The 26147-nt window shown below is 47.1% G+C and overlaps 1 protein-coding gene and 1 pseudogene across 3 annotated transcripts; one reads left to right on the forward strand and one right to left on the reverse strand.

Moving 5' to 3' along the window:
- Positions 1–202: 202 nt before the first annotated feature.
- LOC147911278 (ral-GDS-related protein-like) lies at positions 203–7832 on the forward strand. 2 transcript variants are annotated; one of them, XM_087428255.1, is made up of 9 exons: positions 386–1248; positions 1365–1681; positions 2448–2663; positions 3038–3141; positions 5231–5302; positions 6374–6406; positions 6767–6888; positions 7098–7188; positions 7524–7832. In XM_087428255.1, the coding sequence occupies exons 1-7, from the start codon at positions 1146–1148 to the stop codon at positions 6780–6782; spliced, it is 861 nt and encodes a 286-aa protein (XP_087284381.1). In that variant the 5' UTR covers positions 386–1145; the 3' UTR covers positions 6783–6888; positions 7098–7188; positions 7524–7832. The 2 variants fall into 2 exon arrangements, with proteins under 2 accessions (XP_087284382.1, XP_087284381.1); XM_087428256.1 differs by lacking the exons at positions 2448–2663; positions 3038–3141; positions 5231–5302; ... (2 more) ...; positions 7098–7188; positions 7524–7832 and adding an exon at positions 1851–2427 and having other exon boundaries at positions 203–475; positions 1158–1248.
- A 1414-nt stretch (positions 7833–9246) lies between these two features.
- On the reverse strand, positions 9247–26075 carry LOC147911279 (methyl-CpG-binding domain protein 3-like 1; annotated as a pseudogene). Its single transcript, XR_015551319.1, has 4 exons — positions 25966–26075; positions 25499–25582; positions 11669–11787; positions 9247–10957 (listed from the first exon to the last, which is right to left on the reverse strand). The product of XR_015551319.1 is annotated as a methyl-CpG-binding domain protein 3-like 1 (transcript).
- Positions 26076–26147: the final 72 nt, after the last annotated feature.

A 26147-nucleotide genomic window follows, 5' to 3' on the forward strand; every position in this document is an offset into this window, starting at 1 on the left:
TCCCAGGATGCAGAACTGGTAAGAAAAAGGAGATCTGCATTCATCTCTGTCTCCTTAAAGCTAGGACCCTAGTGAGGTTTCCAGGGAGCTGTGGCTAGGGCTGTGTGGGCTCCTTGTGTACAGTTCAGGAGATGACATGGGGGAGGAGGGTGAGCAGCCTGGGGGCAGGGGGCAGCTCTGGACAAGTCTGATTGAGGGAAGTGGCCCAGGTAATGGAATCTTGAAAAATAACCTCACTTCCTTGGTCATAGACCTCAACAGATCTTAGAACTCTGATAACCAAGCACCCACAGACCCCCATCCAGCCCACTTGACTGGAGACAGTCAACAGACAAAGATGTTTTGTTGTTGTATCCGAACTTTTGGAGGAGCTGGGCTCAAAAAAGCCCAGAAAGAGAATCTTTTTTGTCATTGCCGACGTTGGCTCAGCCCTCATCCCCGATGCCTCTGGGCATCTGGCAGGAGGCAGCGAAAGGTAACAACGGGGCAGCCCAGGAAAGGCTAGTGCAGGCCAGGACACAACTGTGATCCCACCTGATCAGCCCCACACTCCTTGCCCCTCTTCGTGTGTGTGTGTGTGTGTGTGTGTGTGTGTGTGTGCATGTGTCTGTGTGGAGGGGGGAAGGCAGGGCATGAGGGGCGGGTCATTCCTAGGCAGGAGCTGGTAGTTAGGTGTCGGAAGCCTGGTGGGTCTGTCATGTTCATACAGGGTCATGGCTGGCAGCGTGAGAAGGTGAGCTCCTCTACTCATATGTTACCGAGCCCTAGAGGGTTCATCTCTTTCCCTCCCTGACCACAGTTCTTTGCAGGGATGCCCCTCTGTGCCTGAACTGAGGAGCAGACTTTCTCTTGGGGGTCGGCCCCAGTGGCAGTGTGCAGGCAGCCCCTGATTCCTTCTGGCCCAGCTCCCGGGCAGTCTTTGCAGAACTCCTCTCAGGAGGTCGTCGAGGAGCTGCCCAATGGTTTCGACTCCACCAACTCACTAGACAAGGGGCAGGTGCACGAGGCCACCCGCACCATCCAGTGCTGCTCTGAGATGAGAGCAGGAGCAGAGGGTCTCCACACTCAGGACCTTGAGATGCCGGGCTTGGACCAGAACTAGGGCGGGACCAGGCTGGGGCTGTCCCTTTTTCAAGCTAAAGGGGATGTACATGCAGGTCACCTTGCCTGGTTCGGAGCTGAGCTGCCGTGACCCTCTTTCCCTTGCCCGGTGTGAGCTTCTGGAGGCCACTGAGGCAGAGCCAGAGGGTAAGGCGGCCTGCAGGCTGGGTATTCCCGGAAGGGAAGTGGGATCTTTCCTGTGTTTAGAAGGACACGTGGAAAGTCAGCTATGTGGGTGAACCTTTCCCTTTATCCCGCTGCAGCGCCAGCTGCAGAGCTCCAGCCGGCGGCAGAAGCAGGGCAGTGGACAGTGGTGGAGGTAGAGCTGGCTCCAGCTCCGTCAATACCACCCCCTCTAGCGCTGGAGCCAGCGTCCCCTCCCTCAGCAGTGTTGGAGCTGGAGCAAGGGCCCACGTCGGCTCCAGCAGGAGTGGGAGCTGCTGAGCTGGAGTCACCTGGACCATCACTTCTAGTGGGAAGTCCATCTCCACCTGTGGCCATTAAGGAGGGTGAGAAGAAGCCTAACCTCACGGCCTTCCCTCCTAAGCTGGTGGCGGAGCAGTTGACCGTGATGGATGCGGTGAGCAGCTGGGCTCTCAGGGCGGAGGGGCAGGCCTTCCCTCTGCCATCAGTGCCCCAGACCTGATCCGGACTCCTATGACCTGGGCCCAAATCCTGGCGCTCCCCCTTACCAACCGTACGACCTGGGCAACTTTCTGAACCCCCAAGGCTTTGCTGTCCACCTGCAGAGCGTAGAGGTGGACACTAACAGGACCTGCTGCACAGAGTGGCTGTGCCGGCTCCATGAGGTAGAAGAGACGGAAAGCTGCGCGGGGCCTGGCCCATCAGTGGGGGAGGGGAACTCACTGTGTGCAGCCAGGTCCCTGGTGGCCCAACCGGCTGCTCAGGAGGCTCAACAGCCTCAGCATTTATTAGAGACCTGATGTGTACTTCACTACAAGGGAGACAGACAGAGCCTGTGGTTGTAGCTGCCGCAGGGGAATGTGCATCAGAATCGGAGTGGGACCAGAGCGGGCATCAGGGTGGTGGAAGATGCCCCCTTGGGATGAGCCTAGTTGAGCCACCGTCTGGAGCTTGGAGTTAGCCAGGACGGGCTGGGTGCAAATGCCCCCTCCCTTCCCTGCCAGTATTGGGTCCTGGGTCATCCTGTGCTGGGTGCCCGCAGTGGACAGAGAAGAAAACCCAGGGACTCTCACAAGGCTCAGACCACATCCTGAGCTTCCTGAGCTCCAGCTCTAAACCGTGACCCCTGTGCGGCACTTTGGGTGCGGTAGACACGGAGCTGGGGTGTGGCAGGGCTGGGTGACACTCCCCCTGTTCCCCAGGAGCTCTTCCGGAAGGTGGTGCCCTCTCAGTGCCTGGGCTCCACCTGGGGCAAGAGGAACAAGCCCGGCAATGAGCACCTGGCACCCACCGTCCAGGCCACCGTCGACCACTTCAGAAGGGTGGTCAGCCTCGTCGTCACCACCTGCCTCGGGGACCCGAGCATGACGGCCCAGGACAGGGCGAGGGTGGTGGAGCACTGGATCCAGGTGGCCCAGGTGTGCTGCGGGAGGCCCAGTGGAGCCCCTCTCTGGAGCCTTGGGAACCGCCTCTCCACCTTTATCAGCTCCCAGGATTGCAGTGTGTGGTCTAAGCCCCTGCACAGTCCCTAGGCCCTTCCTGCCAGGGGCCCGCTGACCTTGACTCCAGGTCCCAGTGGGAGGATGCTCACTTCCTCCCTGGCTCCTTCCCTGGGTTGAGCTAAAATCCTCCTCCCTGTGAGTGTTACTCTCTGGGTCCTAAATGTGCCCTTCTGGGGCTCCCTGAGCATCTGTCTCATCCAGGAGGGGAGATTTAAATAGAAGGGGACTGAAGCTAGAGCAAGCGGGTCTCCAGCGCCCCACCTCACAGCTCATTCTCTTCCCTTCCCCAGGAGTGCGAGATCCTGAAGAACTTCTCCTCGCTCCGTGCTGTCATCTCTGCTCTGCAGAAAACCTCCATAAGCCACCTGAAGAACACGTGGGCGGATGTTTCCCGGTGGGTAGGCCCCTCTCCATAGGAGGATCAGGGTGGATGGGGGATCTCTCGTATGTCTACCATTGCCCCCTCAGTCACGTGGGAACTCCTGGGAGGCAGCAAATGCTGGGGACAGGGCCTGGGCCTCGGTGGGGGATCTCTAAGCCTCCCTGGGTCCTTAGTGCACCAGTTCTGCTTCAGGACTCAGTTTCCCTAAATGCCAGGGTTGAGCCACATTGGAGATTTTCAAGTGTTTATGGCAACAGAACTCTACGCCCAGTTGAAACTCAAAGCGGTCAAAACAGAGGTGCTCTGTAGAGCTGGGGAATGGAGACCCCAATGACCAACAGGAGAGTTCCCTCCCCGTCCCACGAGACCTTAGCGCTCAGAGGAACCCAGTGAGAACACTCCTCCAGTCTGTTTGAAACTCTCAGGTTTGCAAAGAAAAGGGGTTTGCACTCAGACTCCGCACATCATTCCTAAATTTATCCTTCCTTCTTTCCCCTCCCCTCAGGGATAGCTCTAAGAAACTTAAGGAGCTCTATAGCCAAGACAAGTCTTTGAGCAGAAAACTGATGACCAAGTTAGAGTGGAGGCTCGGGGTCTGGAAAGAGAGGAGGGGGGTGGGAGGAGGGGGATTGGAAATTCTGTGGTTTTGATTGTTTCCCACTTGAACGTTCTCTGAAACATTCATGTCTATCTTGTCCAGATTAACAAACAGAGGGATCTGTTTGGTCCATGGGTGGGCGGGGTGTGGTTTGTGGGCAGGAGGCCCTGGTCGTGGGACACAGTGGTGTTGGCTGGGCTGTTCCAGGAGGAGTTGCCGAGCTGGTGCCGTCAGCAGGTCTCTGGCTTCCATGCATGTCCATCCTGCTGGATGTAGCTTCTTCCAGGCTGTTGGGTGTTTGGGGTGGGTTTAGCCCTCAGCCTAAACCTGTCCTCAAGAAGCCAGGCCCCTGCCGCTCCTTCTGTCTTCACCAAGTCTCAAAGTGGAGGGCACCCTGGCTACCCCAAGTTTGGGAACGACAGGAGATTCCCATGGCCCAGGTGGACAAACAGTCTGCTCATCCTTGGGTCTGAACATCTGGACCAGAGAAAGATGTGTGTGCATTCTGTGACTCCCCACTGGACCCCTAGAGCAGTCACTTGAGTCAATCACAGGAGTCTCACCTGAGTGCCCAGTTGGCAATGACATATGCCCCAGGTGGCTTATGTGAAGAGTCTAGGCAACTGATGGATTCTTAGTGGATACTGCTGAAAGGACCTTGGGATCTGACGTAAATGAGGAAGCAGAGCCTCCTGTCACTCCCCTCCCTGTGGATCAGAGTATGCACCTTGGGTGTCCGGTTCCCGAGTGGATAAAGAAAGAGTTCAGAGCAGGGGAATATCCTGAGGAGTTCCTTGGGGAGGAGAAGGCGTTGGCATGGCCTCTGTTCCACCCCGGGGGCCAGACACTCCATGGGACTGGGGCAGGCAGGAGCCACTCAACCAGACTCCCAAGACACCCCTTCATCTCCATCCACGGCTTGGCCCAGGATCACGCTTTGAGAGCTCAGGGGACAGTACTGTGGTCAGTGGTGGGGCGGGGGTTAGGTGAGGATGTTGGAACAGGGCCTCTGGCTGGGAGGGGCAAGCGGCCTCTCCTCTGTGGGCCCCTGAGCAACTCACTGCCCCTGTTTGGGCCTCTGCCTCCTCATCAGGGAAGGGAGGGATGTTGATTGTGTGGTGCAGGCCTCATATGGTGGTGATGAGATAAGAGGGAGAAAAGGAATGTGGGAGCTTTCCGCCTGCTCCACACGGAGGGGTGAGGGCGAGGACAACGATGACAGTCATATGCCACTGAGTCCTCAGGAGAACCTGTAGGGTAGCTGGAGTTCTCAGACCTTCCAGATGAGGAAAGAGGATTGGGGAGGCCAGGCCACAAGCCCAAGCTCACACTCAGAGTGAGAGTTCGAGCTGGGCTTGTTCTAGAATCACAACACCTTGGAGGATGGAGTGGCATTGGTACCAGTTGACTTGAGTCAGATGTCCAGGGTCGGAGGCCAGTGGTGCTGGAGAGAAATGGGGTGAGGGGAGTATGGCCCGCTGACACTGTCCTCGACCCTGGCAGGAGGGGCCCTCCACGTTTGCCCCCCCGGAGATCATCCCCCAGAGAGTGCAGGAGAAGCAGCAGCAGCAGCAGGTGAGTGTGCCTGTGGGGGAGGGGCTCTGCCCTCCCAGCTGGAGGCCTCAAATCAAGAGAGGAGGGCCCTTCCTCCTGGTGCCACAGTGCCTGAGTCCCCCAGTAGAAGTGACCAGGAGGGGGGCCTGGAAGAGCTGGTGCAGGATGGGTTGTTGTGGGGAGGATCGGGGACCGCATACCCTGTGATTTGCCAGAAGCTGGCGCTGGGAGGTTAGGAGCAGGAGTCTGGTTTTATTGGGCTGTGAAGGGAGGAGGAATTGAAGGGAGGCTGCTGAGGGTCTTAGGCTGCTCCCCGTGGGAACCCTGGGGTGGGCCAGGAGGCTGAGGGTGAGAACTTTTCAAGGGAGGGTCTGCAGAGGGTCGACTTGACAGCAAAGGCTCATCTCACCCGATGTGACAGGGTGTCGTCCCCTATCTTGGCACTTTCCTCGGTGACCTGCTGATGCTGCACCTGGTGAAGGGTGATTATCTCGAGGTGGGTGAACATGGGGACCAGGCAGGGAGGACCAGGATCCTGAGCCTTGGGATGCAGGAGCCCCCGAACTGAGCTCTGAGCTCTCAGCAATGGGCACTTCTCTCACGAGAGCCTTGCAGCTGCCCCTGGGAGCTGGGGCATCAGGCCCATCTTAGGGATGAGTGAACAGAGGCTCCGTCTGAGACACCCATTCTGGTTCCCCAGGCTGGGGAAGATCAGAGCTGCCTGATGGCAGAGCTGCGTGAGGTTTTATCTGAGCTGGACTCAGCCTCTCCGTCCCATGCTGCCCATGGTGAGAGAGATGTCGGGTCCCCCCAAGTCAGGCAGCACATATGTGGCTGAGCAGTCCCCTCTGCCTGAGGCCTCAGCCTCCAAGTCTGTCATCAGAGAGGGTTGTGCTGCCAGGTCCCTCAGTGTCACGCCCCTGTCCTCCTCCTCTGGAGCCCAGAGCCCAGCCTAGGTCCAAGTCCTGTTTTCTCTGGATCCCCGGCTCCCTCTTGGGACCTGGCAGTAGTACAACATGATAAGAGGTGGGCATAGGGGGCTACTTAAGCTAGGGGGCTCTGTCTGATGGACTCTGGCTGTCTGCCTTCCAGGGGAATGAGATCAACCTTGAGTAAAGGACTGAAGTAAGCAACTGTGGCACTCCCTGCAGGGGAAGGGAAGGAGGTGGAAATCAGAGACCCTCTGGGCAGAACAGCCCCTGGCTCCACCCCCTGTATCTTACATTGAGTGGAAGAGTTTGATAAGGGAGAAGAGGGAGATCCATCCAATTGTCAGGTGGGTTGAGGGGAGGATGGCTTCAAGGACAACATCCTGGAGGAGGGGCTGATTATTCCCATTCTGAGAACAGGTAGAGCCTGGATGGGACTGGAGGGAAGGATGGTTCCCAGGACTGGTTCCCTGCCCCACTTCTCACCCCCCACAAGGCCCCTGCAGCATCCCCCACCCAGGCCCTGTCTGCATCCTCTCCTTCCCTCTGGCCCCAGGAATACCGAGTCATGAGGGAGATCCTGCTGCTCCAGGTGGCTTCAAAGAATTACAACCTAGAGCCCGAGGATCGATTTGGGGCCTGGTTCCAGGACATGAAGCTGCTCAACGAGAGTGAAAGGTGAGGCAGGGCAGGAGTTGGGTGAGGGCAGGAGTGGACTCTCCCTGTTGGCCAGTCCAGATAGCATGTGTCTATGGCTCCCTGGTCAGCCCCAGGTCTTATTGTGTTGCAACCTCTGGGACACCCAGACTCCAACTGCTGGGCAGGCAGTGGGGGGACACCTGAGGTGTGGCTCCTGGTAGACTCACAGGTCCCTCTCTCTCCTGTAGCTACAGCCTGTCCTGCCAGCTGGACCCCCAGGCCTAGTTGGCCTGCAGAATACTCAAGGCCCAGAAGAACCGGCCACCATCAAGGTCAGGGGTGAGTGAGTGTCTGGGCTGGGGTGACTACTCCTAGGGTTTCAGTAAAGTGAGCTAAGCGTGGCCTTGGGAAGTTGGACAGCTGGCACTGAGATCCCAGCTCCACTACTGAGCAGTCCTGTGACTGGGGTGACTCTCTTCAGCTTCCTGAGACTCCGTTTCCTCCTCTGTGAAATATGTGATACTAAATGATCGCTCATGTGACAGGGACAAATGGGGTACTGGTGGCTGACAGCACTGAGCACAGGGACTGGAGCACCCAATGCAGTGGGGACAGGTTGCAGGGCCATGATTCTGAGGGAGGCCCTTCGAAGATAACCCGACTCTTCTACTCAGCCCCCAGGCCCCAACACCGAGCCCCCTACCAGTGGCCGATCACAGCCGCATCCTCATCAGCATGGACACAGCTGGGACGCTTGCGATGCACCGGGCCAGCTCCTCCCACCTAACGGGAAGGGGAGAATTGCAAGCTGATTCCTGGGGCCTCCTGAGGCCCAAGAGAGTGGGGACGAACCCACCCCAGTTCCCTGATATCTCTACCTCAGCACCTCATCACCCATTTGGGAGGGAGAGTAGTTATGTGTTGTAAATAATAAATGCCATATTTGAATATTGTATTAAAGTCCTGTTCCTTTTACAACCTGGGAGTTGTGGTGTGGTTCTGTCGCTTTCTGTAGGCATGTAAGGGAGACATAGAATCTCACATTTCTCCTTGAATCAAGAACTCTTCCGGGTCATCAGCTTATTGTACGTGGGAGAAGGGAGAAGGGCCAGGCCCTTCCCTGGCCAGTGGGGACACTCCCAAGTCCCCCTAACCCAGAGGACAAGTTCATTTCAGTATCATTCAGCTGCTCCAGGAGCAGACATGGCCCGCTGCCCGTTCTCTTGGGATTTAAATGTTGAAGGTACTTTCACAGGCAGAGCAACAACCACTGAAATGTGGGTGTCTTTAAAACAGCACTACCCAGGACCATGTCATGTCACAGGCGGGGGCTGCCTTTCTACATTCTGGAGGAAGAGGGAATAGTTTCTGCTTCTCTTGTGGAGGTTTCTTTTGAGCAAATTTTAGGAACTTGTAGTTTTCTAGTTCAATCTCTGGAATTGCATCAGCTGTAAGTGGGGAAAACAATGTAAAAAGATCAAAACTTGCACGGGGAGAGGACAAGGCCCGAGGAAGGTCATTTGCAAATGGTCTAAAAGCAGGCAGGACTCTCCCTCCTCAGGCCTCTCTAGGGGCTCCGTGTTCACCCCTGACCTAGGTTTGAATCCTGCTGGCATCCTTGTCCAGGACTGGGAATTCCTTTTCCTGCTCGTTTTGAAGCCATAGGGAAAGATTCGCGACACAGCTTTTAAGGCTACCGCAGGGCCTTATTCCCTTCACATGACTGCTCTCTGTGAACTAGGATTCTCAGCACCCCTGCCTTCCTTATGCAATTCCCTTTAGGGCAGAAATTCCCCAGAAGGTCTCCAGCCTCTCTCTCAGGCTCATCCTGGCTCCTCCTCCCTGGCTTGGCCTGATGGTCATGGGTGAGCTCTGCTTTGACAGGATAAGGGACCACAATCCTGGACTGTGAGTGACCCTACACTCTCCCTTGCTGTCCAGGGTGACTTCTGATCCCGTGTCATTCTGAGGTCCATGGTCTCAGACAATCTTCCAGTTTATGCACTCAGTGTTGGTGTTACCATCTCGTCCAAAAGGGGCAATTGGGTCCGAGCCCTTGAAGTGTGTCATCCCTGGGTTGCTCTGTTTTTTTCCCCATTCGTGCTGTGGTTACATCACAACCACCTGTTGGGGTGTGATTTCTTTTTTTTTTTTTTAAGATTTTATTTATTTATTTTTTCCCCCCAAAGCCCCAGTAGATAGTTGTGTGTCACAGCTGCACATCCTTCTAGTTGCTGTATGTGGGACGCGGCCTCAGGATGAACGGAGAAGCAGCGCGTCGGTGCGAGCCCGGGATCCGAACCCGGGTCGCCAGCAGTGGAGCGCGCTCACTTAACCACCAAGCCACGGGGCCGGCCCTGGGGTGTGATTTCTGTTGGGAGCTTTGAAAGATGAAGCATGAGAGGGGTGTGGGGTGTCCAGCAGGGAATGCCACAGCACTGATGATCCATGGACATGCATGAACAGCCTTATCAATTAAAATACTGAAATGCTTCCCATCTAGTGTTGAACAGACACTGCTCTGAGCTCACACCGAGAACCCACCCCATGACTAGGAACTTTCAAACGGTTACCACGTGGCATTTTGAACCTCATCCCTTAGGAACACCCTGAAGACAAGGACCAGATGAATTGCTTGGCACTTGTGAGTTATCCCCTCCTTTCTGATGGCTACAAGTGTCACCTAGACACACAGGCTGGATTCCTCCAGGAAGCTTCTCAGGACAGCCAGAAGCTGAGGCTGAATCCTGGTTCCCAGCATCCCAGACCCTTCCTGACATGGCACAGCCATCTAGTAAAGTCTTTTGGTAACAGAAAGACTGGGAAGGCTGTAATTCCCTCCAAAGAGAAAGAGAAGAGCCAATAGTGAAAGCTTGATCCCTCACATAGAAAATTAAATCCCAACAAGCAGTGGGTTCTTCACAGATTACTGATGCTGAAAAGGTCTCTTTTGATGACAGCTCGATCCCCCAACTGCCATGTCCATCTTCATGAATCAAATTTCCAACACATATGGATCTAAAAACCTGAGGGAAATCTGGTATTTTCTTAGATGCAACTCTGAATTAGCATGCAACAAAGAACATAAAAATGGAGACCCAGAAGTAAATATCTAATTTGAGGACATAGACATAAAAGCAATTTTGAAATAATATTTTGTAATCTATTGGAATATTACACAAAAAGAATAATCCACTTTAAGTAGGTTTTACTGTGACTGTGAGGGGAAAAACTGAATAATCCCCTGACGTTGATAACTCGCTGCTGACTTTCAAGTACAAATAAATAACGTAAATAGTAAAGGAAGAGGAGAGAACAGCATGAAAAAGGAAGATCTTGCTCTCCTCACCTGAAACCCAACCTCTCACCTCAGAAAGAAACCGCTGTCAATATTTTCTGTGTCACGCAGTGGAGTTTAATAAAAGTATTGGTATATGTTAAAGTTTCAAGAGCTCAAAGCAAGGAAACATTAGGGAAGCTGCCAAGAGACCTCACTGAGATGCCTGCTTCATTTCATCTGCTCTCTGGACGTCCTCCTTGGCCCCTCACTTTCTCTGCCTCGCTAGCAAGTCTGTCTGTCATCAGTGCTATCACCAGTCTCTCTCCTGTGCTCTTCACTGCCCTCTCCTCCTTCCTGATACCTTCCTCAGTCACCAGAAATTGTTGGCAGTGGAGCTGTGAAATGCCCAGATCAGCTCCTGGAATCATCTCTGCCAAATCTGAAGACCGGCAGGAGTGGGCATGGGACCTGGAGTGCAGACCATCTGTGAGCACACCTGGCAGGGATTCACCTGTGTGACTAGGTGCAAGTTTTTGCAACGCTTTGGCAAGATTGAAAGGACTTACCAGTTGTCTTGCACTGCTGCAGGCCTGGAGTCCTTGCGGTCTCTCGGGCCAGCAGACCTGGTGGGGCTGGTCCAAGGTGTCCTCCCAGAGATCTGTCATTGCCAGGATGGGATAGGATTCTAGTAACCGGCCTCTCGAATATGTCACTGGACAGCCTCAAAGGGATGGAGATGCTTAAACCAGGCTTTGGTTTAGACTGGTTCCCACAGTCACGCTGCTTCCTCTGTGAAGACGTGACTATCATCCTTCTTTTCCTCTTATTCTACAAAAATAAATCATGAAAGTGGGTCAAATGATAAAGGAAGCCTGCCTTTTTAGGACAATTATCCTGGCTGTTTTGTACTTCCACCCTCCCTCTATCCTCTGGGGATAGATCTGACCTGTGTCCCGGGATGTCATCAGGCAGATTTGCATCAAGAACAGAACGCTCAAGGTCAAAACTGAAGGCTACTCCAGATCATTTCTCCCCCTCCATCCTGTTAATACCCCCTCCTTGTTTGAGTGTGATTCTATTCTCTTCTTGTCCTTGTCAATCTCAACCGCACAAGTCTTGGCACTCCCTCTCAGGACAGTCGGTCCTCAGTCTTTTACTAAATCCCAAATCCTAACATTTCTGTGTTTTCTGACTACTCATTTGCTTAATCCATTGACCACTTGGTGTTCATAGAAGTTAAATCAACAGTGACATTATCAACCACCTCTTTTCAGCGACTTACTCCCATCTCCCAGATGTTCACATAATCCAAATGGTTATGTTCAAAAGTAAATAATTCAGAAAACATATTCACCCACCACAAATTACTGATCTCTAACATTTTTATTCAAACACTCATGCAGTAGATACCTGTCCCTCAAGATCAGAAGTAATGCCAGATCACCAATCCTCACCTTAATTTCCTCCTACACCTATCAATCCTGGATTCCATGGACTATGATCTCAATAATTTCCTTGGAATAATAAAAAATTCCTTACCACTCTTTTATGTTGTAAACCTCCAAACCCAGAAGATCCCGATTATCTGCTATGCCGTAGCTACTGCTGGCCTTATAACAAGCTGAAGAAAAAGCACGAAACATGATCTTTTGGTACCCCTGTAAATACAAAACCATCTGCATCAACTGGGAAGCACCCATAACGCCTGGAAATTTTGTTCTCTTTTTTTTTTTGTTGGCTCAATAGGAAAAAGACAAATCAATTAAAAAAATCGGCAAGGGAACAGAATAGACTTTTTCCAATGAAGACATACAAATGGCCAACAGGTGTATGAAAAGATGTTCAGCATCACTAATCATCAGAGAATGCAAATCAAAACCACAATGAGCTATCACTTCACACCTGTTAAGATGGCGATTATCAAAAAAACTAAAGATGACAAATGGTGGTGAGGATGTAGAGAAAGGAACCCTTGTGGGAATTTAAACTAGTACAGCCATTATGGAAAACAGTATGGAGGTTCCTCCAAAAATTAAAACTAGAATATGACCCAGCAATCCCACTTTTGGTGTATACCCACAGGAATTGAAATCGAGGTCTAGAAGAGATACCTGCACTCTAATGTTCATTGCAGCTAATTCACAATAGCCAAGATACGGAAGTAAGCTAAATGTCACTGATGGATGAAATGGATAAAGAAATGGAATATTAGTCAACCTTGAAAAAAGAAGGACTTCCTGCCATTTTTGACAACATGGATGGACCTAGAAGACATTATGCTAAGTGAAATAAGGCAGACAGAGAATGGCAAATATTTCTATGTGAAATCTAAAATAGTCAAACTCATAGAAGCAAACGTTAGAATGGTGATTGCCAGGAGCTGGGGGGATAGAGAAATGGAGAGCTGATGGTAAAAGTTTACAAAGTTTCAGTTATCAAGATAAATAAGTTCTGGAGATGTAGGATATGGCATAGTGCCTACAACTAACAAGACTGTATTGCATATGTCACATTTGCTAATAGAGTAGATATTATGTTAAGAGTTCTTACCACAGAATAATAGTAATAAAGGAGGTGAGAGAAAACTTTGGGAGGTGATGGATATGTTTGTGGCCTTGATGGTGGTGACAGTCTCAAGGGTGTACACTTACGTCCAAATTCATCAAGTTGTATATGGAAAAGTATGACATCATCATTGATTCTTCTTCACCTTGAAATAAGCCATGTCCTCATCACAAGAGAAAAAAAATTGTAACTATGTATGGGGACGGATGTTAACTGGACTTATTGTGCTGATCATTTCAACATATACTCAAACATTGAATCATTATGTTGTACCCCTGAAACTAATTTAATGATGTATGTCAACTTTACCTCAATAAAAACACAACAGACAAAACCATTTGGATTTTGTAAATGAGTTCAGTGAATCCCTGAGACTGCCCCATTCCCATATGGGAGTTACAGGAAGCAGAGAGGATGAAGGAAGATGGAAGAAAGTTGTACAAAACAGTATTCAAATTAAAATCATTTAAGTTGCTATCAGCTCCTTGTGGCAGAGTTCTGTGAGCACTGATCTTCTTTCACATTTTTCCTGGAAAAGCATACTTTCAGATCCAACTCATAATAGTTTCATCATTTGCTCTAATAAGACACTTTCAACTTAATAAATAAAACCAAAAGCATCCCTTATGTATGAATAAAGTTAGTGAACTTCACAGAGAAAAGAGCATATTTGCACAATCTCAATAAAGGAAACAGAAGAACTGAATGATGATCGAGACTCATCCAAGCTTCTCTTTGAAAGCCAGTGAAACCAGGTTATCTTTTCAAGGATGTGTGTAGAGCTATCAGCTTTGGAAGATAGAAAGAGTGGCCTCCTCTGGAGCAAAGGGCAGGCTCGCTTACTGCCCAGTATAATAAAAATAACAACCCCCAGGCCAAAGATCAGCAGACCTCCTGCCCGTTATCAAAGATTTGAGTTAGTTCCTTGAGCTCTGAGATTTTGCAACCTTCTGCATGTCACCTGGCCCACTGTGTATCACCCTGTAGGAAGTGGGATTTAGTGAATTGGTGCAAATTCTGATACTCTGGCCACTGCTATTGCTGTGTCATCAAGTCCTCTGTCTCTGACCCATGGGTCTCGTGTCTTTGCCAGCATCTGTAAGACCATGGTAGGCTAACTTATTGGTTTGCAGGTAAGGTAAAATATCAGACCTTTCACAGTTCCTGACAAGCCCTTAAAGTAACTAGTAGTCTTAGGAACAGAGAGCTTATCCAGAACAATATGCATGGATGGTCTTCATAGTAGACGTCATAAGTCTCCAAAACTTCAGTAAGTCTCTCTGACTTCTTTTATTTCTACCCCAAGTAGAAGGAGAGGCACCAAGCTATTACAGACCTAGGGCTTGTGCAAGACACCTGGAGACCTAGTGACCAGAAACTTCCCATGGGGAGCAAAGACAGATGGGCATATTTCCAAAATGGACCCATGTGCCTCCCGATCATCCAAAAGCTAGTACATAATCTTAATTTATGATGATTTGATTCATTAAATTTTTGTGATGGGTCAAAGATACACTTCTAAGAGGAGTGAGGCACATGGCAGTTGTAAGCAGATTAACACATTTGGTGAATATCAAACTCTGAACTAAATTTAGTGTTCTAATCAATTATAAGGTACAACAAATTTACTTAGGTAGATTAAATGATATTTAATGGTATGCCTGATTATTACTCTGCAATAATGAACAAACAGCTCATGTAAATAACTATAATTGGTCTTACTTTAAAACATGAGAGTCAGGGGCCTGCACCGTGGCTTAGCGGTTAAGTGCACGCACTCCACTACTGGCGGTCCGGGTTCGGATCCCGGCGCACACAGACCCACCGCTTCTCCGGCCACGCTGAGGCCGCGTCCCACATACAGCAACTAGAAGGATGTGCAACTATGACATACAACTATCTACTAGGACTTTGGGGAAAAAAAGGAGGAAGATTGGCAATAGATGTTAGTTCAGAGCCAGTCTTCCTCAGCAAAAAGAGGAGGATTAGCATGGATGTTAGCACAGGGCTGATCTTCCTCACACACACACACAAAAATGATAGTCAAGACTGTTTGAGATAAGCTGGAGAGAAGGAAGGGGAGAAATATAAAAGGTAGCTGCTCTGAAGCCACTCTCTAGACCCCTGGATCTACATGTAACCCAGGAGATCGAGGCAGACGGCTGTGTGCCTAGATCCTCCTGCACTGTGGTTCTCAGGGATGTCACGGGGCTGAAGCAGCTTCCTGAATCGTGTTTACACGTCCATGTGTACAATACCCCTGACCATGGGGATGAACCACCATTCAATCATCCCTTACACCCCTGTAATTAACAATTAGATTTCAAAATCATTGTATCATTACATGATAATTTATTCCTCAAACCTGTAGGAGGCCGAGCTAAAAGAAAATCAAATTTCAATGGCTTATTTTCTTTGAAGGACCAAGATGTTCTTTCACACTTGGAATCCGGATTAGAGGATAAATCCATCAAATCAATGGAAACAACTTAAGAAATGGACAGAGGGATATTTCATTCATATATAGACAGTTTGAACTGTGGCAAAAATAGAGTTATATTTTTAAAAAATTAGAATTTTTTGAAATTTGTAGATATTAAAGACTTTGTTCTGCTTATACTCCCTTTGGTTTACCAAATCAAAATCACTCTTTAATGGGCATTTCTAGCATTGAGTGCTAATAACAGCAGCTTTTTAAAATTCTTATTTTTCCCAGGTCAAAGACCAAGGGCAGAGGTCTTCCAGAAGTCAAGTCTAACCTACCTATGGATGTGGCAGACTTAGCTATGGATGTGGCAGACTTAACTATGGATGTTCAAGGCAGACATTGCCAGCAAAACCACATCTCTTCACCCATAGGTGAGTTTTTACTAGTAATCACAGAGACTTGAGGCTATCAAAAGAAATTCTTTATTAAGAACCAAAGTTAGAAATAAGTATTGAGGAGAGGAGTCAAGATGGCGGCGTAAGCAGACTCTGAACTCACCTCCTCCCATGGACACAACCAATTTACAACTACTCGTGGAAAAATTACCCCTGAGACAGAACTGAAAACTGGATGAGAGGAACTCCTGCAACAACGAACAATCCTAACTGAGGTGGAAGAGGCAGAGACTCCCTTCTGGAGAGGAAAACGCCGCCCTCACAAGCCGCCAGCTTCACGGCCGCCGGGAGCAGCTCACAGGTACGCAGCCCTCCCTGGAGGCGCGGGGCCCTGAGCCGGGGAGCGCCCCCGCTGTGGGCATTTTGTGGACCCAGCACAATCGACACCAGCGGCATAATATCTGACTGTGCCTGCTACTAAAACACTGGGGAGCACCCCCAGAAAACCCGGTTCACAAAGAAACTAAAACTGGCTCTTAAAGGGCCCGCGCGCAAACTCACCCGTTTCAGGAAGCACCCTAAAATCACCAGAAAGAAAGGTGTACAGTGCTTTGGTGACAAGAGACTTACCTAATAGGCCCTGAGTGCATCTCGGTGAGGGGTGAGACCTCTCCAGGGACTGGGACATTGGCGGCGGCCATTGTTGTGGCCTGGTGTGGGCGTGCTGACACAGACACCATTGGAGTTCTCCCTGAGGCCTGCTAGCCCAGGGTCTGCCCCACCTGCTAGAGCACCGATTTAATCCAGCTCAGCCAGGGCAGGCAGCCCACCCTAGAGACTGGCCCCACCCAACAACAAGCCCTCAGGCAACTTGTGGGCCTGCATAGATTGGTGACTGGATTCTCTGCAGCCTGGCAACTGAGCCGACTTGAGCAGGGCAGGGTGGGCACAAGGAGCGGGTGGAGAGTGTGGGGTGGTGGCAGAGTGTGTGGGGCTCCCGCCGTGGAGAGACTGGGTCCGCTTGGGGAGGTCGGGGCACTCACACGGGGCAGGACTGTGTTGACTGTGTGTGTGGACCTGTGGGCGGCAGGGCTTCTCAGCCGCAGAAGACTTGTACTTCTCAAAGACCCACATAGGAGGTTTGCTCCACCTTCCAAAACCTGAAACAATTGGGTGCTCCTGTGCCTGAGGCCAGCCCCACCCAGCTGCAATCCTCAGAGAGCTGACAAGAGACCTAATAGGCTAGAGGCTTACAGCAATTGTAAGGCCCTGAGCCTAACAACCTGCCACAGTGGGGGCCTACTCACTTAAAAGAAATACTGCAACACAAATGTGGTATTAGAACTTGCAGCCAACTGTGCTGGGGATCACCACACCTGATAAAGAGACTGAAGGGCCCACAACAACTACAAGCAGCTGAGCATTACAACAGCTGGCCAGGAGCATAACTCAGCCTCCCTGGGTGCCTACAGGGAGAGCAAACAGGCCACAACAGAAGGATACACGTAGCCCACATAGGGGTCACCCCTGGAACTTTGAGAACTGAGGGAAGCACACTGGAAGCCTCCTAAGCCATCAGTTACATAAAGTCACCTATCCAAGAGCAGGAGACGTAGCTGACCTACCCAATACATAGACACAAGCACAGGGAAAGAGGCAAAATGAAGCGGCAAAAGAATACATTACAAGTAAGGGAACAGGACAAAACCCCAGAAAAGGAACTAAGTGAAACAGAAATGAGCAACCTACCCGACAGAGAGTTCAAACTAAGAGTGTTAAGGATGCTCACTGATCTGGGGAGAAGAATAGATGAACTCAGTGAGAATGTCAACAAAGAAATGGAAGACATAAAAAAGAACCAATCAGAAATGAAGAATACAATACTGGAAATGAAAAATTCATTAGAGGGACTCAAAAGCAGAGTAGAGGATACAGAAGAACGGATATGTGAGCTGGACGAAAGACTAGAAGAAATTACCCGAGGTGAACAGGTAAAAGAGGAAAGAATTAAAAAGACTGAGGACAGTCTAAGGGACCTCTGGGACAACATCAAGTGCACTAACATCCGTGTTATAGGTGTCCCGGAAGGAGAAGAGCGAGACAAGGGGGCAGAGAATCTATTTCAAGAAATAATAGATGAAAACTTCCCTAACCTAAGGAAGGAAACAGACATCCAGGTACAGAAAGCACAGAGAGCCCCAAACAAGATAAACCCAAAGAGGCCCACACCAAGACACATCATAATCAAAATGTCCAGAATTAAAGATAAAGAGAGAATCCTAAAAGCCGCAAGAGAATGTCAAGTTACTTACAAAGGAAACCCCATAAGGCTATCAGCTGACTTCTCAGCAGAAACCTTACAGGCTAGAAGAGAATGGCACGATATATTTAAAGTGCTAAAAGGAAAAAACTTACAGCCAAGAATACTCTACCCAGCAAGGTTATCATTCAAAATGGAAGGAGAGATCAAAATTTTCCCAGATAAGCAACAATTAAAGGAGTTTGTCACCAAGAAACCAGTGCTACAAGAAATGTTAAAGGGACTGATTTAAGGGGAAAAGAAAAGACCACAAATAGGAAAAATTATCTATTTCCATGATTAGAATGTAATGGATACAAATGCACAACAAAGAGGTTAGATATGATATCAAAAACATGAGGGAGGAGGGGAGTTAAAGAGTAGAGCTTTCAGACAGAGGTCAAACTAAAGTGACCATCAATTCTGTATAGAAGAAGAAAGGAACAGAGAAGGACTACTAAAACACTGAGAAAAAAAAAGTTAAAAAATGGCAGTAAGTACATACTTATCAATAGCTACTTTAAACGTCAATGGACTAAATGCTCCAATTAAAAGGCATAGGGTGGCTGACTGGATAAAAAAACAAGACCCATATATATGCTGCATACAAGAGACACACTTCAGACCTAAAGACACTCACAAACTGAAAGTGAAGGGATGGAAAAAGATACTCCACGCAAATGGCAATGAAAAGAAAGCTGGGGTAGCAGTACTCATATCAGACAAAATAGACTTTCAAACAAAAACTGTAAAAAGAGACAAAGAAGGGCATTACATAATGATCAAGGGAACAATCCAACAAGAGGATATAACACTTGCAAATATCTACGCACCCAATGTAGGTGCCCCTAAATATATAAAGCAATTATTAATAGACATAAAAACAGAAATAGACAGTAACACAATAATAGTAGGGGACTTTAACACTCCACTTACACCAATGGATAGATCATCCAAACAGAAGATCAATAAGGAAACATTGGCCTTAAACGACACACTACAACAGATGGACCTAGTAGATATATACAGAGCATTCCATCCAAAAACCGAAGAATACACGTTCTTTTCAAAGGCACATGGAACATTCTCCAGGATTGATCACATATTAGGCCACAAAACAAGTCTCCATAAATTTAAGAAGATTGAAATAATACCAAGCATCTTTTCTGACCACAACGGTATAAAACTAGAAATCAACTATAGGAAGAAAATCAGAAAAGCCACAAATATGTGGAGATTAAACAAAATGCTACTGAACAACGACTGGGTTAACGAAGAAATCAAAGAAGAAATCAAAAAATACCTGGAGACAAATGAAAATGAAAATACGACATGCCAGAATTTGTGGGATACAGCAAAAGCAGTTCTAAGAGGGAAGTTTATAGCGATACAGGCCTATCTCAACAAACAAGAAAAATCTCAAATAAACAATCTAACAATGCACCTGAAGGAACTGGAAAAAGAAGAACAAACAAAGCCCAAAATCAGTAGAAGAAGGGAAATCATAAAAATCAGAGCAGAAATAAATGAAATAGAGACCAACAAAACAATAGAAAAAATTAATAAAACCAAGAGCTGGTTTTTTGAAAAGATCAACAAAATTGACAAACCTTTAGCTAGACTCACCAAGAAAAAAAGAGAGAAGGCACAAATAAGTAAAATCAGAAATAAAAGAGGAGAGGTTACAACAGACACCTCAGAAATACAAAAGATTATAAGAGAATACTATGAAAAGCTATATGCCAACCAATTCGACAATCTGGAAGAAATGGATAAATTCTTAGAATCATACAACCTTCCAAAACTGGATCAAGAAGAAGTAGAGAATTTGAATAGACCAATCACCAGTAAGGAGATCGAAACAGTAATCACAAACCTCCCCAAAAATAAAAGTCCAGGACCAGACGGCTTCCCTGGTGAATTCTACCAAACATTCAAAGAAGACTTAATACCTATCCTTCTCAAACTCTTCCAAAAAATTGAGGAGGGGGAAGCTCCTAACTCATTCTACGAAGCTGACATTACCCTGATACCAAAACCAGACAAGGACAACACAAAAAGAAAATTACAGGCCAATATCACTGATGAACATTGATGCAAAAATCCTCAATAAAATACTAGCAAATCGCATACAACAATACGTTAAAAGATTATACACCATGATCAAGTGGGATTTATTCCAGGGATGCAGGGATGGTTTAACATTCGCAAATCAATCAACGTAATACACCACATTAATAAAATGAAGAATAAAAATCACATGATCATCTCAATAGATGCAGAGAAAGCATTTGACAAGATACAGCATCCATTTATGATAAAAACTCTGAATAAAATGGGTATAGAAGGAAAGTACCTCAACATAATAAAGACCATATATGAGAAACCCACAGCTAATATCATCCTCAATGGTGAAAAACTGAAAGCTATCCCTCTAAGAACAGGAACCAGACAAGGATGCCCACTGTCACCACTCCTATTTAACATAGTACTGGAAGTCCTAGCCAGAGCAATCAGGCAAGAGAAAGAAATAAAAGGGATCCAAATTGGAAAGGAAGAAGTGAAACTGTCACTATTTGCAGATGACATGATTTTATATATAGAAAACCCCAAAGAATCCACCAGAAAACTTTTAGAAGTAATAAACGAGTATGGTAAAGTTGCAGGATACAAAATCAACATGCAAAAATCAGTTGCATTTCTGTACACTAACAACAAAGTAGCAGAAAGAGAAATTAAGAATACCATCCCATTTACAATTGCAACAAAAAGAATAAAATACCTAGGAATAAACTTAACCAAAGAGGTGAAAGATCTGTACACCAAAAACTATAAAACATTTCTGAAAGAAATTGAAGAAGACACAAAGAAATGGAAAGATATTCCGTGCACTTGGATTGGAAGAATTAACATAGTTAAGATGTCCATACTTCCTAAAGCCATCTATAGATTCAATGCAATCCCTATCAAAGTTCCAACAACAATTTTCACAGAAATAGAACAAAGATTCCTAAAATTTATATGGAACAACAAAAGACCTCGAATAGCTAAAGGAATCCTAAGAAAAAAGAACAAAGCTGGAGGTATCACACTCCCTGATTTCAAAATATACTACAAAGCTATAGTAACCAAAACAGCATGGTACTGGCACAAAAACAGACACACAGATCAATGGAATAGAATCGAAAGCCCAGAAATAAACCCACACATCTATGGACAGCTAATCTTTGACAAAGGAGCCAAGCACATACAATGGGGAAAAGAAAGTCTCTTCAACAAATGGTGTTGGGAAAACTGGATAGCCATATGCAAAAAAATGAAAGTAGACCCTTACCTTACACCATATACAAAAATTAACTCCAAATGGATTAAAGACTTGAATGTAAGACCTGAAACTGTGAAACTTCTAGAAGAAAACATAGGCAGTACGCTCTTCGACATCAGTCTTAGCAACATCTTCTCAAACACCACGTCTGACCGGGCAAGAGAAACAATAGAAAAAATAAACAAATGGGACTACATCAAACTAAAAAGCTTCTGCACAGCAAAGGAAACCATCAACAAAACGAAAAGACAACCTAACAATTGGGAGAAGATATTTGCAAACCATACTTCTGATAAGGGCTTAATCTCCAAAATATATAAAGAACTCATGCATCTTACCAACAAAAAAACTACCAACCCAATTGAAAAATGGGCCAAAGACCTGAACAGACATTTCTCCAAAGAAGATATACAGATGGCCAACAGACACATGAAAAGATGTTCAAAATCACTAACTATCAGGGAAATGCAAATCAAAACTACAATGAGATATCACCTCACGCCCGTCAGAATGGCTATAATTAACAAGACAGGAAACAACATGTGTTGGAGAGGATGTGGAGAGAAGGGAACTCTCATACACTGCTGGTGGGAGTGCAAACTGGTCCAGCCACTATGGAAAACAGTATGGAGATTCCTCAAAAATTCAAGGATAGAACTACCATATGATCCAGCCATCCCACTGCTGGGTATTTACCCAAAGAACTTGAAAACACCAATTTGTAAAGGTACATGCACCCATGTGTTCATTGCAGCATTATTCACAATAGCCAAGACTTGGAAGCAACCTAAGTGCCCATCAAGGGACGAATGGATAAAGAAGCTGTGGTATATGTACACAATGGAATACTACTCAGCCATAAGAAACGATGAAATCCAGCCATTTGTGACAACATGGATGGACATTGAGGGTATAATGCAAAGTGAAATAAGTCAGAGGGAGAAGGTCAAATACCGTATGATTTCCTTCATTAAGTAGTAGATAATAACAACAATAAACAAACACATAGGGACCGAGATTGGATTGGTGGTTACCAGAGGGGAAGGGAGGAGGGAGGAGGGTGAAAGGGATAATTTGGTACATGTGTGTGGTGATGGGTTGTAATTAGTATTTTGGTGGTGAACATGATGTAATCTATGCAGAAATAGAAGTACAATGATGTACACCTGAAATTTTTACAATGTTATAAACCAATGTTACTGCAATAAACAAAAAATTAAAATAAATAAATAAATAAATAAATAAATAAATAAATAAGTATTGAGCGTGCCACATAAAAAAAAAAAAAAATGAACCAAAGTTATAGATTCCTATCTTGGGTTCATTACGTTGAATTTTTGACCCAAATCATATATATCTATTGGACCATATTCAATTCTATGATCTTTAGAAGATGCAGCCTACAGCTGAAGAGAAACAGATACGACACCAATATCTTATCCTCTCTGAAGCCCAACTGAGAGCCCCTGGAGTCAAAAGTTTTCAAGACACGAAAAAGTCATCCTTCTTCTGAACAGAGAAATTAGAGGCTATTCAAAGACTCAACTTTAAATTGTTAACATGACTTGTTAGAATGTGATGGAGCAAGCAGAATACCTTCTAAGTTTCATGATTTTTCTCCAGAATACTGAGATGGATGACCTTGAAGTGCAGTTTCTCCATAAATGTCTTTATTCAGTGATAAAATTAATTTCCCTATAAAATAATTCCCATAAAAATGTTAAAAATATATCATAGTCTCCGACTAAAAGGAAACAAAGCAAATTGAGCGGTTGAATAGCAGTGTAATAAATTCCATACAAGGATCTTACTGCAGCATTATGTATAATAGTGAAACTGGATATCATCCCATCTCTATCGAAGAAGAAATAAACAGATCATGGTATTCCTGTTCTTTGGATACCTCTAAAACATCTAAAAAGCTAAGTTAGAGTGACGTGCACGGATAAGGAGAGACGTCTGTGATATATGGTTTGGGAAACAGCAAATTGCAAAAAGATGCAGTTATGTAATTTATGTTAAAAAATCTTTATGTGTATTTATAAATTCATAGGAAATGTCCAGAAGGATAAACCCCAACCTCTTAACAATAGTTCCTTCTGAGTAGGGGAGCCAGTTTGCAGGGAAGGGGATGAAAGGGGAAGGCTTCACTTTACTCAACAAAGATCTGTGTAATTTGACTTTTTTTACAGAATGTATTTCTTTCACAATTAGAAAAATGAGTGATGTGACCGTTGGTGCAGGGCAACTGTATTATGTTCCCCAGTCTCTGTACTGTATGTTACTGCACAGCACGGACTGTAGGAGAAAGCCCAGGGGAGCAATGAAGACAAAGAATACATGACACCTGCAAAAAGTCAGTGGAGTATTTCTACATAACAAATCATCCTGGTGAATGACAGTCAGTATCTTCCACTGCTCCAGCTCTCGCAATGAACCTAGAACCTGCCCAGGGTAAGCCTGAGGACCACGCACCGCTAGTCCACTCCCTGCCCAGAGCCTGTTTGTGCAGGGTGACTGCCATCAAGCAGACAATGGACTCAGGATGGGGCGTGTGCCTTGAGGGGGTCTGGCAGAGAGGCACAAAGTGGAACATCAGCTAAGTGCACACTCCTGAGAGGCAGAGTTCCAGGAAGAGACTCAAAATGTACCAAGAAACTGTGTGAAGTGAAGGAAGCTACTTGACCTCTCTGAGCCTCAGTGTCCCCCCCTGTAATATGTGGATCACAGACCTACTTCACAGAGCTGTTGGGGAAGATACATAAAAGTGCCTGTGACAGCCAGTGTCCACATTATTAACAAAGTCGTATCCGACTTCAAAATAATCGATGAAAAGAATAATCTTGATGAGACCAAAGACGAGATGCCCAGCTTCGTAAGCAGCCCCAGCAGCGTGAGAATGAGAGGAGCTCCAAGTAAGCAGGGTTCTTCACAGCTCCACTAGAGACGATGAACACAGGCTACACCAGGATAAGGGGCTGTTGTACAGTGACTCGTGTAGTGAGGGTGGATCCCTAAAGACGCTGTGGAATACAGTTACACACAGTGGCTCCTAGGAAACAACTACAAAGCAATCAACACAGCAGATAGGAATGGGAAGGAGGCAAGCAGAGGAGGGTCAGAGCCACAAAATATGACAGAAGACACTGCACCATGATGAGCGCCCAGCTCTGTCAACAGCTGCTGTGGTTGCGCCAGGAGATCAAACGTCTGAGACAACAATTGTGGGGACTGCTGGGAGCACAGTGGTCACTGCAGCCACACCCCAACAGCAGTGCATCGGAGCACACAGACCCTGAGACTTTCCTCAACATTAATCCTTGTTTCAAGATGATGCATATCCTCATCTTACAATGTCTCTTTCCAACATTTGTGGAAGAGTGTCATCAGAACCCCCTGAAGAGGGCACAGGCCAGTGTGGGATGGAACACTGGGGACTAGGGGAGTGGCACTACACCTGACCACATGGACTATCAGTTGGGCCTATTGAACATGAGAGAAGAACCCGAGGATGTGGTCTAACGAGAATTCCCCGCCTTGCCACATTCAGAGACACTACAGAGTTTCTCTTGCGTTCTTTACAAAAATGTTAAAGAATTCACTTGTCACTAATTCATAAAGAGGCAATTCTTGACAAAGTGACAGGGTCCAGTTTCCATGACCAGGTTTTTCAGTTGTTTTGATAATATGCCACATTCAGGAATCGGAAATGTAACCTATTGGGCTGTGTAATATAAACAAGGACGTTTTTTCATGTAGATCAATGCCCAGATTTTTAGGGAGGACGTAAATCATGAAAGCTGCTAACCACTCCTCCACAGCTTTCACTAAAACTTTTAAGTTAATTTACCAATATCAGGAAAAGAGAATTTGGCAATTCAAGTTTTTTGTTTCTGCATTCAAGCATACAGTACAGTCAAGAGAATGAGCAGAAAAAAATTAACAAGAAGGTCTTGGTTGCATTTCATCTTTTGCAAATAAGCAGGATACTTTATGCTCTGTTCCTTTCACCAATCTAATCAATTTTTAAAGAATACGGTACATCTGACTATCCCTAAGCATGTTTATCCTGGAACCTTGCCGGAATCCAAAGCAGAGATGTTAAAGCTGACGGGTTTCAAATGCTGCCCAAGTGCTGTCTACCTTGAACATCCCTCTCCCAAAGCTGGACCACCGGTCTCTTCCTGAGGGATCAGAGTCATCACCCGTGTCCCTGAGAGACTGGCCACTCATGCCTGGGCTGAGATTAGGTGATCAATCAAAAGGGCAAAATGCTTAAGCTATTCTCATTTTAAGGATGCTGTTTCAGAGGCCTCTGCACTAGAATGTGTTGATGAAAACGTTCTACAATACTTGCCTGGGAAATGGGTTGTTCTCCTCTGCTCTCAGCGGCTCCTGGGGAAACCAATGATTAACCTCATGGATGCCTCAACTTCCACATCTGCAAAAAAGGCAAGCAACAGCCAATGTTACCACCCTGCACAGTTCTTAAGTTGTGCTTGCAAGAGGGGCCACAGGAGCGAATTTCTCTCAAAAGCTGATGAAATGATTGCACTTTTGCTGGAGAAGGCAGAGGGCAGCAGGCAAAGTGGAAAGTTTCTGGGATGTCAAACCAGTTCCCATAAGCAATTTAGAGAAGCACCTGGCCCTGGACTAGGTAGGAGGCTGTGGAAAGACCCACAGGCATGCAGGTGGGAGGAGGAATCAAGCAGAGGAGTGAGGTGGTGGAGAAGAGGCACGAGTCCAGCTTCTATTTTGGACAAAAGCAGTTGCACTCTGCAGGCCCGAGGCTGCCCATGCAGCCACCACAGCTTCCTAACTCACTGGTCCCGCTCGTCCCATCACATCCCTCTGAGACTCAGTCCACGTGGAGCAGGTGAAGAACCAGAGTCCTAAGCCCAGGGCAGTTTGGCCCTTGGCAAAGAGCACACTGCCCTCCTCCTCTCCCCAGGGCTAAGCACTGCCCCATGCCCAGAGCATCCTGGGAGTTGTAGTCCTGCAGCCTT

This window comes from Ceratotherium simum, unplaced genomic scaffold (assembly GCF_057802395.1).
Source record: "Ceratotherium simum simum isolate JZ-2026a unplaced genomic scaffold, ASM5780239v1 HiC_scaffold_44, whole genome shotgun sequence".
Lineage (NCBI taxonomy): Eukaryota > Metazoa > Chordata > Mammalia > Perissodactyla > Rhinocerotidae > Ceratotherium > Ceratotherium simum.